At 37.5% G+C, this 15,043-nt stretch overlaps 1 protein-coding gene across 1 annotated transcript in view; it reads right to left on the reverse strand.

The window, feature by feature from the left end:
* Positions 1-15,043, reverse strand: part of PCLO (piccolo presynaptic cytomatrix protein) — a 363,526-nt gene that overhangs the window by 159,580 nt on the left and 188,903 nt on the right. Inside the window, exons 4-5 of the mRNA XM_060020341.1 lie at positions 14,072-14,788; positions 32-5,108 (exon numbers count right to left, since the gene is read on the reverse strand). Coding sequence (XP_059876324.1) covers positions 32-5,108; positions 14,072-14,788 — 5,794 coding nt within the window. The remainder of the gene's footprint in view (positions 1-31; positions 5,109-14,071; positions 14,789-15,043) is intronic.

Here is a 15,043-nt window from a genome sequence, read left to right on the forward strand (position 1 = left end):
ACGGAAAGGTCTGTTGCTACATCATACTGACCTGTAGTAATTCTCCCTGAAGTTAGATCTACTGCTGCATCAGTTCCTCCAGAATAATCAAAAGCATTCTTACTTTTATAGAAAAAATGTCCAGCTTCTGCTAAATTAGTGTCAGACATGGAAGGTTTCATTCCCCCAATCCCTCTATAACCATATGGCCCTGCTCGATCATACTGATAGTGATCATCCCTATAACCAAAACGATCCTCAGGAAGAGTTGTTGCAGGCTGCTGTGCCGTGCAGCTCCTTCCAAAAGGTAACTTATAAACCATATCACAGCACACAGCTCTTCTTCCTGCGGTCAGATCAACAGGTTTTTCATCATCTTCTATTATTTTGGTCACCACATTTGAAGTAGCTTCATCCATTGTTACAACAGTTCTATGAGACTTGGAGGTACTGAGATCCACTACTTCCCCATCAGTGATGCCCTGTGATGTGGTGCTATCAGTCCATCCATTTGTGACACCACCAGGAAGTGCAGTGATGGGTTTCGTAAGAGCTGATGTCACTGGGTGTACAGAAGTGCTTAAAGATAAGTTTATTGGTGCTTCCTCCCTAACTGTAGGAAAGGCCTGGCCACTTGGTACCCTGCATGGGGGCTCTACATGCTTTGATGTAGTGAGCTGGAGTGGCATTGCTGTTGCATGTTCTAGACTCACTAGGCTTTCTGTGGCTGTGGTGTAACTTGCAGTAGCTGTGCACGTGACAACAGTCACTGTCTCAGCGACCAGGGATGTTGGAGTCACTCCTGATGAAGCTGCACTGAGATTTATAATAGAGGGCTGGACAGCACTAATTTGCCTCCCATACATTTCACTTATTGTGGTCTGCCTCTTCACATCCAACATGGAAGCAGAAAGATCCATACATTTTTCAGTTACTTTAACTTCTACTTTGGGTACTGTACGCAGATCAATAGCATCACCAACAAGTTGCAACTTGACATTTTCTTTATACTGTTGCTTCTCTAAATGGAGGTAATCTAGAGCAAGAGGCTCTGGAGGAATGGATATAGAGACGCTGCTGAGACCAGTACTAGCGATTGTACTTTTGGCTGTTGAAAACTCAGCCTTGGAAACTTCAGCTGGGAGAAACTGTGTAACTGAAGTTGGGGGTTCTTGAAATGAAGATAGTGTTGTGACAGGGATAGCAGAAAATGTCTCCAAAGCTCCTGAGATGTACAGGCTCTGTTGTGAAGAACTTGAAATTTCTGTAGCTTTTATAGGAGGAACTACAGAAAATACTGGCTCAATGGAAATCAGATCTTTGGTGGGTGATCCCAAGGGCCAGCTGGTAATAACTTGACTCCCTGAAGAATCTGTTGGAGTCCCAGGTTCAGATGGCAATGTGATAACCACATAAGTTTCCATGAGGGACTTGGAAAATCTTGGTGAGGACTTGTTAGAGTGAGGGGAAAGCGGAGAGGTAGGGGAAGGCAATTTATAATCTGCTGAAGTCACTAAATTTAATGTCATATTTGAAGTTATAGGTAGACCTGTTGGTTTGGGCTGCGTATCTGTTGGTTTTGCGGTAGTGACTGGAGGTTCAGGAACTGCTGGTTTAGGGGCAACTGGAGGTTTGCTTGGCTCAGGTCTATGTGTAAATACAAGTCCAGATGGAACTGAAGATGGCTTAGGGGGGACAGGAGGAGGTACGGTGGTACATATTTTTGTTATAGGTAACCCATTACTTCCTGGAGCAGCTGTGGTCTCTACTGTAGCAACGGAATCTACTAGAGGTGGAGCTGCAGCAGTTGCAGTAACTGGAGCTGCAACCGTTACCTTTTTTTTAGGATGAATAGTTGGTTTAGGTGAGGTTGGTGGGGGAAGAGGTGGGGGTGGAGGAGGGGGTGGAGGGGGAGGAGGGGGTGGGGGAGGAGGGGGTGGGGGAGGAGGTTGGGCTGAGGCATCCAAAGAAGAACTTCGAAGGAATGGACGAGCTTTAGTTGGAAGACAGGAAATAGAAGGAGTGCCAGATGGCACCTGAGATGCAGGCTTTGCTGGACCAAAAACGTCTTCAGATAAAAAGCATGTAGTTGAAACCTGCTCCTTCATTGGAAGGGCTGTTAGAGAAGAAGGTGACTGATCAAACACAGTTTCAGAGAGGCTAATTTTTGTTAGTTCGGCCTCCGACTCCTTCCTTGTATCTCTGTAAGCTTCCAAAACTTCCAGAATAATTCCATCCCCTGTTTCCTTCTTGGCTTTCTTCACTGGGTCTTTTTCAGATACAGATAAGTCAGTGGAAATAGTGTCAGCAATTAGCCCCTCAAGTTTAGTTCCTACAGATTCTATGAGAGAAGGTTCCTTATCAGATAAGGAAATCACAATGTGACCAGCACTAGTTCTACCATCTGGTATGCTCGGCCGATCTAAAGATATGTCTTCTGGATAGTCTATAATGCTGCCTGGGAAATATGTTGATGAAGAAATTTCCGCAGAATCTTCAAATTTAGTTACAATGTCCACGGGCTCAGTATAAGCTGTGGTTATGCTATCCAGGGTACTAACAGGCGAGGAGCTATCTGTGGTACAAACTGAAGAAACAGATGATGTGAGAGAGGGTGTGTCAGAGGGTGGGGCAGACGTAGCACTTTCTGAAGGCTCAGAGTAGGTCAAAATCAGTGACTCATGTGCAATTATCTCTTGAATTTCTCTTGTATAATCAGTCACATATTCATCCTCAATTTCTTCTGTTGAAAAATGTTGGGTTATTTTAACATCTGGGATGGAGAGTGTGGCACTGCTGGTCGAATCTGTAAGAGATACGCCAGAGAGAACACTTGATGTCAAAGATGCATCAGGCACCCTGTCAAAGTCCACAGTAGATTCTGTCATATCATCCCTGATGGGGGGCTTGGTTGGGCTGGATCCAGGTGTTAATTGCATCTGTTGCCTTTTTATGAGTTCTTCGTAGGCAGCATCAGCATCTAATAACTGCTTTTCTTCACTGGTAGAAGTTACCATACTACCCAGATCTACAATCTCATGGCTTTCTGGGATGATAAAAGAGCTTGAAACAATGTCTTCTTGAGGCAAAACAGCATGTAAGCTTTCTAGCTCATAAAACTCTTTCTGAAGGTCTGTAATTTTCTGCATGGGATCTTCATAAATCTGTTCTGGAAGTCTTATTTTTTGCTCTCTCCCTCTCTGCTGTAAAAATCCATTTTCTTCTTCTTGCCTCGTGAGCAGACTGCCATCAACGGAACCATTATATGTGTCCTCTACTAAAGATTCATAAATATAATCCTCTATTAACATCCCACCATACAAAGGCTCTTTTTCAAACATTTCGTCTCGTTCACTTGCAGCTGGAAAAGCTTTATATTTCTGGCTTTTATGCATCATTTCTTCATACATCTCCTCAGCGCTTTTTAATGCCTTTTGGCTACCTTCTTTCTGCAAAATAGATTGCTCATCTGTCGGTGAGTATAAAGACACAGCTGTGGGCAATTTATAAACTTTTTGTACTTCGATTATCTTTTCTGGGCTTATTTCAAAGCCTTCTGGATCTGACTCTATGCTAGGTGAATATTCAGAACAAGAAGATCGATGGAGCTCTTCCATTTCTGCAGCTTGACGTAATTCTTCTGTTGGAGACGCATCTTCGATGGGAGAGAGATTACTGGGTGGTGTCTTTGGTCTTTCCCTCCTTCTCTGAGCTCGAAGTTCATCTTTGTCTTTCTTTGATTTCTTACTAGAAGTCTTTCTTTGCTGCTGTTCTAATTCCCGTTGCTTTTCTTGCTCCTTCAATAATTCTTCTTCCTCTCTCAATTCTTCTTCTTCTGAAGAATCTTCAATCGTAGGTAAAAGAGGGCCATGCGATCTGTGTCGAGCTTTGCGTTGCTGTTTGCTCTCTCCTTTTTTGTGACTTGGGCTACTGTCGCTGTCCTCATCAAGTGACGAAACTGATGTAGGGGATGTGCCAGGAGTGAAGCTGGAAGCATGAAGACTAGAAGATCCTTCCCCCCTTGACCGATCTTCCGGAGAGTCTGTCAAGCTTTCCATTTCTAATTCTGGCTCTTCATCAAAGTACAAAGCTGTTTTTTTCTGTGATGACTCTGCAGAGTATTTATCTGCGATCGTGCTATTGAGTTCAATCGTTTTGAATCGGCGTAGCCCTCCTCCTGCAGCAACTACAAGTTCTTCACTCTCCTGACTTTTAGTTTCTCTGTATTTAAGTTCAGGACTTTCATCAAAGGTCTCGTCTTCATCATGCCATGAATGGCGTCTCCCTGCATCATCATCAAAGCTTGCACTACTTTTTCGCGTCAGCCGCCTGTGTTTCCCTGCTGTTCCTTTTCCCTTCCCTTTGGTTTCTTCCTTCTTCTGGCTTTCAGTACTACTACTAATCTCTTTGAGCTGGTTCCTAATGAACTCATCATCTTCAGAACCTGAAGCATCTTCATCAGCACTCATTTCTATGATTTGCTTTCGAATGAAGTCTTCCTCTTCACCCGATCCTTGACTATCTTCATGTTTATAGTCATCGCTGCTTGATGAACCAACACTAGTTCTCCGTTTTCTTTGTGGAACAGGTGAGTTTTCACTTTCACTACTGTCTTCAATTGAATCATAAGGCTGTCTTCTTGTAGGCAACTCATCAACAAATTCAGACTTTTCTTCATGGTCCTTTCTGGAAGGGATGCCTTGTTGGCTCTCTTTCTTAACAGTGTCTTTCTCTTCTTGACTCTCTTTAAGCTCCTCTGAAACTGTAGATTCCAGTGTTTCGGCTAAACTCTGAGTTTTCTGTTGGTCCTTAGGCTGCTCAGAAGAAACCTCGTGGGGTTCTGTTTTCTTTTCTGACTTTTCTTCAAGTGTACTTGCCTGAGCTTCCAAAATGGATAGGACCATACTTTCTAACTTAGCCAAATCCGAGGGGCTGGATGGGCTGCTTTCTTGTGAAAAGGAGTCCTTTTTGAGTCCCTTGAGCAAATCCTTTTCGTCACTGGGAATAAGACTTGGAATTTCACCAAGCGAACTTGATATTCCGTCAGAAGAATATCCTGTGTCACTCAGACCTTGTGGGCTTTTTGGCTGCTGAATACTTGAAGTGTCTGATTTGTCATCTTCCTTTTCCTAGCAGGAAGGAAAAGATACAGGAAAACTTAACATGGTTAAACTAATAACATGGCCTCTCCATTACTCTCAAATAACTATTACAAACTGAGGAATAATTATAGGAATTTTTTCAACTATATAACAGTATTTTTTTAAAAAAAATCTTTGAGCACAAAAATAAAAGTGGTTGATACATATAAAGGTTAGTTTTCATTTAACTTAAGTTTAATTAAATGTCTATTTTCAATCACAATTGATTTTATTTCATCAATGTTGTATCCTTTTACATCTCAATACCATTTTTCTTCAAAAACATGATTATCTTTCTCGGTACATTTACTTTGGGAAAGAGTTCAAATGGTTGAAGAAAAATTTTAGTAAGTTTCCATTAACATAATTAATACTTTTGGATTATGAGGACAGGCAAACAAAGAATCAGAGGATGGGCACTGTACTTGCCTCCAAGTAGCATGGGATATTGAAAAATTTACTTAACAGAAACAAGTAGGTAACATGGCCACAGTATGATACTCATCTCACCTACCGCTAAGGACTTTTTTTTTTTTTTTTGAGAGAGAGATTCGAACAAGGCATTGCCTTTTAAGTACACTTTGAAAGATGTAAAACACTATATTTTACTTGGTATGACTGTTAATATTATTATTCTGTAACACTTGAAATGAATGTTTAGAAAGCGTAAACTCTGAAGAAGCTATGACATAATTGGTCTGACTCAAGGTTTTAGAAAAAGAGAAATATCCAGTTAGTATTTTTCTAGAGTTGTTCAATCACATTTATCTTCAGCAGCCCATCTCAAAGAAATTTAATAAATTTCTTATAAATGTCTTTGGATTTTAAAATACTTGGAATTTTACCTTCACACTATTTCAAAGTCAGCTCCCTTCAACCAGCACAATAACTAACTTGTGAATGTGAACAGGGGCTTTCCAGGGAGCTGGGACACTTCAGAGACACATCAGTCTTAAACAGCTGCTTTCTTTGGGCTGTGATGAGGCCATGCCAGCAGTTTGCTTTAAGAATCAGAGAGGCCTTAAGCGAAAGTATGAAACATAGACCTTTTTGCATAAATCCAAATTAAAAATACCTATGGGCAAAATGAAACCCAAGTGATCCAGTTAGTTTCCATGTTTTACAGTTAGTTTCCATGTTTTACAGAGAGTGTCAAAATAACCCCACAGCCCTATGGAATGAAGAGGTCAGAGGAAGAGTTGCAGGAGGACGTGCTCTGTCTGACCCTGGCCTATGAGGCCACCTGGATTCTACTAAGTATGTATCTTGAACTAACAATCTTGATATTTTCAGTGGGTGTATGGCCATGGGTTTCTCCTACCTATCCACAGCTCGAATGAACAGATGTCAGGTTGCACAAAAAACAAATACCATGCAAACACCTCTTCCTTCTTTCCTGCCTTGTTCCTTCCCTACCTTTTTCTTTCATTCTTTTTCTCTTCCTCCTTCCCCTCATTCTCAAATATAAAAGTTGTTGGGTTGATACTCATTTTACATTCATTTCCATCTCAATATCTGTCTTTATTATGTATGGCTAAGGATGTATCTCGAGCACATAGGGTAAAATGCACATTATATGGTAAAATGCTTTTTGCTGAATTTACAACATGGCAATTCAGAAAGACAGTCGGATACATTCTTTACAACTGTCATGCAAAAGCAATGAATACTCTCTGGTTTACTAAGAATTAACTTTCCTAGACCATTTCAGATGTCTTTCCAGAAAAGGATTACTTATCTGCTGTTGTGAGACTATAGTAGTTGGGTTGACAAGCACGCAACTAATTGGTTTGTTTCTCTTAAGAGCTACTAGACACAAGAAAAAAAAAAACAGGTAAAGCAGTGTTCTCATAAAATATTTCTGGATGGTCACAGTGGAGGGATATTTCCACCTCCTCACATCCCACACAATACCAGCACAATATTTTGAGTCCAGTATGCTTTCTATGCCTTTCCTTGTCTGCCTTCCCACCCTTCACTCAATCACAGTAAATATCGTAACCACAAGGGTGGGGTACCTAAACTTCTTGTGGAAAAAAGGTCAAGAAAATGATCTTTCATAATCAAATTTTGATGGTGTCATTTGTGTTCTTTATTTTGAGTCTGCACATATTATAAAACATAACAATGTAATAAAATTATACATATAAGGAGGAAATGCAACTGCGGTTACATATAACAATTCACTGAGTATAATAAAGAATAAATTATAATTGTATACAATGAACTCTGAAGGTTCTACTGACATTAGACAAAAATAAGATTAGGATCAGACATACATAATGTAACAAAGAAAATTAAGGTACACTAGACAGAAGACTCAGACGCATAAACATCAAAATCCCTACCCTACAATCCCCCTTATGTGCCCTTCTGGATGTGTTCATGCTTTCCTGCTTTTCTCAGTGCTATGTTCTACCCACTTCTCCCTCTTGCCACTTTCTTCCTGGTCTCTTTCCTCTCCTCCTCATGGGATTCAATCGTCATTTACCTATGATGATGCTGTGATGATTTTTCACCTAAATGACTTCCTCTCCATATTATAAGGTGGCAAAAGTCTGCAAAGATGTTGCCCTACAGCTTTGTGGGTCTAAGATAAAGTGTTTGGAGTGGTTAATAAGGAAATCAAGTTAGGTGACCAAAGGGCATCTGGCTGAACTGTTTAGAAGGAACAACTGGTCATGTACTTATTGTACCATGAGATATTGAAAAAATTCAAAATGTCAATTTTTCTCATACTAACTACCATGGGTATAAATTCCCCTGACAGAGGTGAGTGACCTTCTACTTCATTACTGTTAGCTTGTTAACTATCAGATCATATACCAACTAGCCCTTTTACCTCTTTAAGATACCTACACATTCCTCTTTTCACCTGCTGCTGCTAAAATTTAAAAAAAAAAGCTTTTCTTCATATACAGAGATCAGCAAACTGAGGTGCTTATGCGTCCATCCATTTACCCTTTCTGCAGCTCTCCACTCTCATTTGTGAGGTATCTGGGTGAAAGTTCTAGTGCAATTTGTTCCCATGCAGGTTAACTGGTCTCTCATAGATTTAACATCACAAACCCTTGCTTTATTGAATAACATTCCTTAACGAGGGAATAATTTGATCAAATAAGAAAGAGTAGCTGGCACTGAGAAGAATGTAAAACATAGCATGTAAATTGGGTCTGGTTTTCTCTATTCAAACTTCAAATGGATGTCTGAAGTACTGTAACCTAGATGACTATATTCAAAGGCTCCATGTGAGGGAGGCTTATATTCTTTCAAATTTCTAACTCCCTAGGACTAAAAGATTGGCAGTTTTCTCTCAGTTGCCTCAAAAATGTGCAGTTGCATACACATGGAATCTAAGAATAAAAAAAAATAAAAAGGGGCAAGACAGGAGTAAACACATAGAGGTAGAGAATAGACTTGAGGACACGGGGAGGGGGAAGGGTAAGCTGGGACGAAGTGAGAGTGGCATGGACATATATACACTACCAAAGGTGAAACAGATAGCTAGTGGGAAGCAGCCGCATAGCACAGGGAGATCAGCTCCGTGCTTTGTGACCACCTAGAGGGGTGGGATAGGGAGGGTGGGAGGGAGGGAGATGCAAGAGGGAAGAGATATGGGGATATGTGTATACACAGAGCTGATTCACTTTGTTATACAGCAGAAACTAACACAACACTGTAAAACAATTATACTCCAATAAAGATGTTAAATTGAAAAAAATGTGTAGTTGTATGCTTATTTCTGAGAAAAATATTAAGCTATTTAGTAACATATTAAGATTTAATAAAATAGATTCAAATGAGTCTTCCTAAAGTACATGCGTAGATTACATATATAACACATATATACATATGTGTTTAAATATCACTGAATTTTCTCATTTATGCATTATTTTCTTCATTTGAATAGATAGGAGTTGGAATTAATTATCCATTTAATATTTTACATGTAGTCCAAATACAACCTAGAATGACCTCCAAAATTATTACATAAGAATAAAATTACAGGCCAAGACCCCTTGCATGAGAATTTTGTTTTTTTGGGAAGATCCATAATTTAAGCACTTTAAAAAAGAAAAAAAAGCAATGTTATTTTTCAGGAACACATTTTCCCTGATGAACACATTTTCCTTGTATTTTCCTAAGTACATTTAGCATTCAACTCTATTACACTGACTTTTATTTTTTTGTATATATTGCAGTCTTCTCTATGTACAGAATTATGGTACTTGAGCCTTTCTAGTCTGTGTATATGAAACAAATCTTCAAAATTTTCAGAAACCAAGATTCATATTTTTTACTTACTAACCAAAAGCAGAAAGCACAGAATTCTTTTCTTTCCAATACTCCACTGCCATTTATTGACCTGAAGACCAGTCAGAGAGAGGCAGTGATGAATTGAGACCCGCTTGAAACCTTCCCATGGTGTCATATCTTGAGGCCTTCCCTAGTACCAAGACACTTGTGTACTGCCAAGCTTAGTTCTGCCCCTTTCACAGATTTTGAAACTTTTAGCCTTCCATGTTGAAGGAAAACGGAAGGTTTTTAAAAACTAGCATTGGGGTTATGAACTGAATTCTTGGTTAAATATAAGACTGTACAAAGAAAGGAGGCAATATTAAGTTTTTGCCTAATGTCTCCCAAGTCATTTATATTAATGGGCTAAAGTAAAACAACAGATGAATACTCTTTAATCATTTATACAATGTTTGGGTCCAAATGGATTGCTAGTCTGAGTGTTCCAAGCACTGTAAACAAGATTAAATCTATAAATTCACTGGGTCTGGAGATAAAAACTGGATAGTCCCACATACATGGGAATCCTTTTCACTTCAGAAAACCTCATCATTTTCCATCCTATACAATTATGCTGCCTTTAGATACCATGGCTATATATAACTTGAATACTAAACCTGGGTCATTTTAACCATAAATAGAAGTTTATGCTAAAGGATGTTCAAATTTTTTTTTTATCAAGAGAGCTATAACGTTTCAATGTAATATATCAAATGTAGACAAGCAGTATTCTGTTTAAGTGTATAGGTAGAAAGAGAATTCTGTAGTGATGTACAATTTTAAAATATTAAACTAAAAAAGGAGAATGTACATTTCAAAATATTTATTATATTTCAGGATAAATTTTAATTCCATTCAACTAACACACTTTGAAAGACAGGAATGAGTGGAGAGACAAAATGATGTAGCAATAAAGAAACGTAAACAGTATACTATAACGATATGAATGACGCAAATGACAAATAAATGAATAAATAAAATAATATAAATATATAAACAAAGTAAAAAATCACACAAACTGGAAGCTGCTAAGGGAGATGAATACTTAAAATAATAAAAAGGCAGCATCCTAAAGGTGTCACAGGGAAGAAGCATTCTGTGCAGTGTTTAGGAGGCCAGCCTTTATAGGCAGAACAGGACTATAATCTTAGCTTTGCTGCTTCCCAGCCATGTGATCTTGGGCACAACAAATTTAGTTTCCCCCTCTTTAAAACAGATATAACCAACCAAACCAACGTTCCTATAATAGGTAAGTGGTAGACAAAATATTCTTGCCAAAAAATCATGTGTCAAAGTTAATAGTAATAATGCAAGACATACACAAACACATTAATAAAGAAAACTGACACAAAACTGGCCAAAAAAGTTTGACATTACCAGGAAAACCATTTGATATCTGTCTTACATATGTTATTGCTAATAACAAACCTTGACTAAACACATAATGTGCTTAGGCTACTTATAGCAAGTCATCCTAAGACACTATCACAAACTTCTAGAATTTTTGGCAAATAAATATTCCAGTACTTCACACATTTTCAATGAATTGAAATAAACACTTAAAATCGTCTTTGGAGCTGTCTTATTTAATAGTAAAAGACAAAAAAGTCACATAACATTTGGGGAAACTTGATTTTTCTGCCATGGAAACAATATGGTGACAAATTAAACTACATTTCTTTGTCAGCCAATATTGCTGGAAAGAAAGAAAGAACTGTGGAAGGTTCGGGGGAAAATCATTAGAACAAAGTAAGTAGCAAAAGGTTTGGTAATAATAAAATCAACATGCAGATATTTCTAACATGCTCAGTTTATAATATTCACTAGTTCTGTTTCAATAATAAAATACTTAAAGGATTACTACTGTGAGCCACCAAATGGCTCAATATTCAGTGATTTGTTTAAAAATGTATATATATATATTTAAATGAAAAAACTGTATATTAAATTCTGAGGAGTGGCTCTTTTAATTGGAATTAGTTTTTTAAAAAGGTAAAGTTACATAGATAGCAGTGTATGTGAAATTCATTTACTGCATCTGTTACAAGTAAGCCGGTAATGAAGATGGATAATTGGAAATCATCATGTAATTATGCTACATAAAATGACATATCATTTAAAAAAGTTGTCATGTCTGCCTTTTCAGACAAACTTTAAACAGAATACTTGAATCTTTTTATAAACATTGCCGATGAAGAACTGCAGTGGGTTTTAAAGTCATTTTTTAAAAAACATATTTTAAAACACCACATTTTCTGATAGTTAGCAAGAGGAAATGATTGGTATCACGTTAGAGTAACATTTATTTCTGGAATTTCCACAAGTTAAAAAAAACCGTTTTCAATTCCAAACTTAGAAAACAGGTAGCAAGATTTGGCAAGTACAACCTTTGATACACTTCTCTCATTTCTGGTATATCCTGTGGATTAGCTTTTTTGTTATGGAGCGTCATTAAAACTAAAAGTCAAAATATCAAAATAAACTTAAGCTGAATTTCAAAGAACTCTATCATAAAATTTTAGAACAAGATTTTCAAACACTGAAGCACAGTCAATCAAAGCTCTCTCTAAAATGCTATTATTAATCATATTTTACTGTGACCAAATGTATATATTTAAATAAATATAATAAAAATGGTGATTTTAGCTTATTTCACTGACTTACACATTTCTGTGAATGTTTATATTGCAAATAATATGTCAGTAATAGTGCATAGATTTAATTTAGAAATAAATATATATACACATATTGAACTCGTTAAAAGAAAAAGTAGTGGTAAAAGGAAATTATTAAAAATGACACATTTGTAAAATAAAATAAAGTACATTAACAAAATATTTGGATACTTCTTGTTTAGATTATATTTAACAAACAACAGAGGATCATTAGAAATATCTGAGTGATAGAGTTAAATTATCTGAACTCTGGAAAATAATTATCTGATAACTATATACTGGAGAAGGGAAAAAGAGAAGGCCTAGTGACTAGTAATTAGATTACCCAAATCGTTGGTAAAAGGTCACGAAGGCCGTTAGGATACTGTCCTTAGGAATAGGAGCTAAGCAGAAACTGCTTCTATAGAGAGTTGGATATGATTTGAACACACTGAGTTCCAGTTTACAGTGAGTTTCTGAAGTGGAATGATCTACTCAGTATTTGAAAATGTAGGTCTAACACTCAAGAGGGGCAGAAGGTGCACAAGGAGAGTTAGGAAATGTTCATGTGGCTCCCCTAAGAGGAAAGAAGACAGAGTTCAAAGAAGAACCGATCAGAAAAGAGAAAGTAATAGAGATAATCAAAGTAGAACTCATAAGGGGTGATCAGAAAGACAAGAATAGAACAAAAAGGGAAGAGTCATGAAGCTTCACAAAGAGAGAAATGGTAAAAAGCATCAAGTTCTGCAAGGTGGTTAACTGGGAGAAGCAGCAGGTGGTGGTGGCGGGGTAGCTAGATCCAGCCATTAGAATGGAGAATACATAGGCATCTGCTTTCTCTGAGTTGGATAAACTCATATAACAAAGGAAGATCAGGATTTATTTAATGAGTGAGGTCTTATATACCAGAGACAGTCTAGTAACCATGTGTTAAAACTGTAAACAATACAACAACTGAACCAGGGTTGGGATGGACTAAAAGTTCTAATTAGAATTCTAATATTAAGTTTTAATACCAATGAATCATTTCGTTTTCCTGCAAGTCATTGCTGCCATCTGTGAATTAAAATTATTCAGCCTGATATAAGAGTTCTTGAAGCTCTAAAAAGAGTTCAGAGTTCCTCTAGAAATGGTATTATTGCCCGTGCAAATATAGGTTAAGATGAGGTACCCTTAAAAGTTTCCACTAAAGAAAAAGAAAATATATAAAGAATAATATATATTCCAGATGATGCTTGGATTATAAATAACCCTCCAATATTAAACACACTGAATAAAACTGAACAAAATATATTAAACTGATTTCACACTAAATACTAAAATAAACTTTAAAAAAAAGTTTCTCCTGAATTTTAGCCATATTTCTTTTTTTAAAATCACAATTATTTAATCATTTTATGGGTGACCATACCTTAAAAAGCTTTCAAGCGAGGAGAAACTTGAGTCGTGCTTAACCAAGTGGCTAAGTAAACAGAAATTCCAAGACAAACATTATTTTATGTTAAAGGAGGATACTGATTTTATGTTCATAGTGGAAGGAAAAAGCAATCATTTAAAATTATAAGAGGGCTTCCCTGGTGGTGCAGTGGATAGAACTCCACGGTCCCAATGCAGGGGGCCCGGTTTCGATCCCTGGTCAGGGAACAGATCCCACACGCATGCTGCAACTAAGATTCACATAACACAACTAAGGAGCCCACCTGCCACAACTGAGGAGCCTGCCTGCCACAACTAACACTCAGCACAACCAAATAAATAAATATTAAAATAAAATAAAATAAAATTATATGAAACCCTTCTTTATCACTCCATAGATTTTTATAAATTATTTGATCAGCATAAAAGCTAATAAATGTTATATCTATGCTTTATTTAAATTAGATTAAGCTGTCAGAAAGCCAAAGTTCATCATTTTAGCAAACAACTGTTACATTTTTCTGAAAACGCTATTAATTGAAGGCTTTCACTTATCTGCAAAGTTAGGAAAAAAACATAACTTACTGTTTTTTCCTTCCTAGGTTCCATCTGATCAGGCTTTGCCGAGCATGTTGCCTGTGGCTGTTCTTTTATTTTTTGAGTCATTCCATCATCTTTCTTAGACAAACTCTGAGGTGCGCCAGATGGTAAATCTTCCATCTTGGTCAGTGGTTGTTTCTTTTCTTGCACTGCCTCTGGAGCCACTCTGCCTTCAGATTTTTCTTCAGCAATCTGTACTTGAGTTTTAAGTAAGTCATATTTCTGTTCCTCCTCTAGAGCTGATGTTTTTGCTCCTGGGGGTAACTTTTTGTCTTCAAGAGCTGGCCTTTTGTCTTTAAGGGTTGGCTTTGTTTCTTCAAGAGGCGGCTTTTTTTCTTCTACGAGTGGCTTTTTGTCGTCAGGGGTTGGCTTCTTTTCTTGAGGGGCTGAAGTTTTGTCTTTCTCTAGTTTACTCTCCTCCTGGACTTGATCTGTGGTTCCCTTAGGGGGAATTTTTTCAACTGAAGGTGTTTCTTTCACTTCTTCTGGAATGATTTTTTCACCTTCTGTTTTTTCTTCTTGTTCCCTCTTTTTCACTTTTACTTGGGCAGGCATTGCTATTTTCTGAGAAGGTTGTTCTGTAGGGACAGGCATAGGAGAGGCTTTTGGTCCTGTCTGTGTAGGTGGCATTTTGCCCATGTCTCCAAGCTGTCCTGATATTGCTCTCTGGGTTTGGCAATTTAAACAAAGCCATTCCTGAATCTGCAGATAAAACAGAAATTAAAAGATTAACTATATTATATACATCTGTTCTGGTGCATTTACCAAGGTTAGCACTTGGCAATTTCTAGCTGCTTTTTTGTATATGGAGAAGGTGGGTCATTGTTTTCTGGATCAATGAAATGGTGACTTAAAGAAGATTGCAAAAAGACTATTTGAAATCTAAAAACAGGAGTCCTTAGAGATCAGCAATTAACTCACCTCACCATAAAAAAAAAAAAAATGCATCAAAGATAG

The sequence above is a fragment of the Delphinus delphis genome, chromosome 9, assembly GCF_949987515.2.
Source record: "Delphinus delphis chromosome 9, mDelDel1.2, whole genome shotgun sequence".
NCBI classification, from domain to species: domain Eukaryota; kingdom Metazoa; phylum Chordata; class Mammalia; order Artiodactyla; family Delphinidae; genus Delphinus; species Delphinus delphis.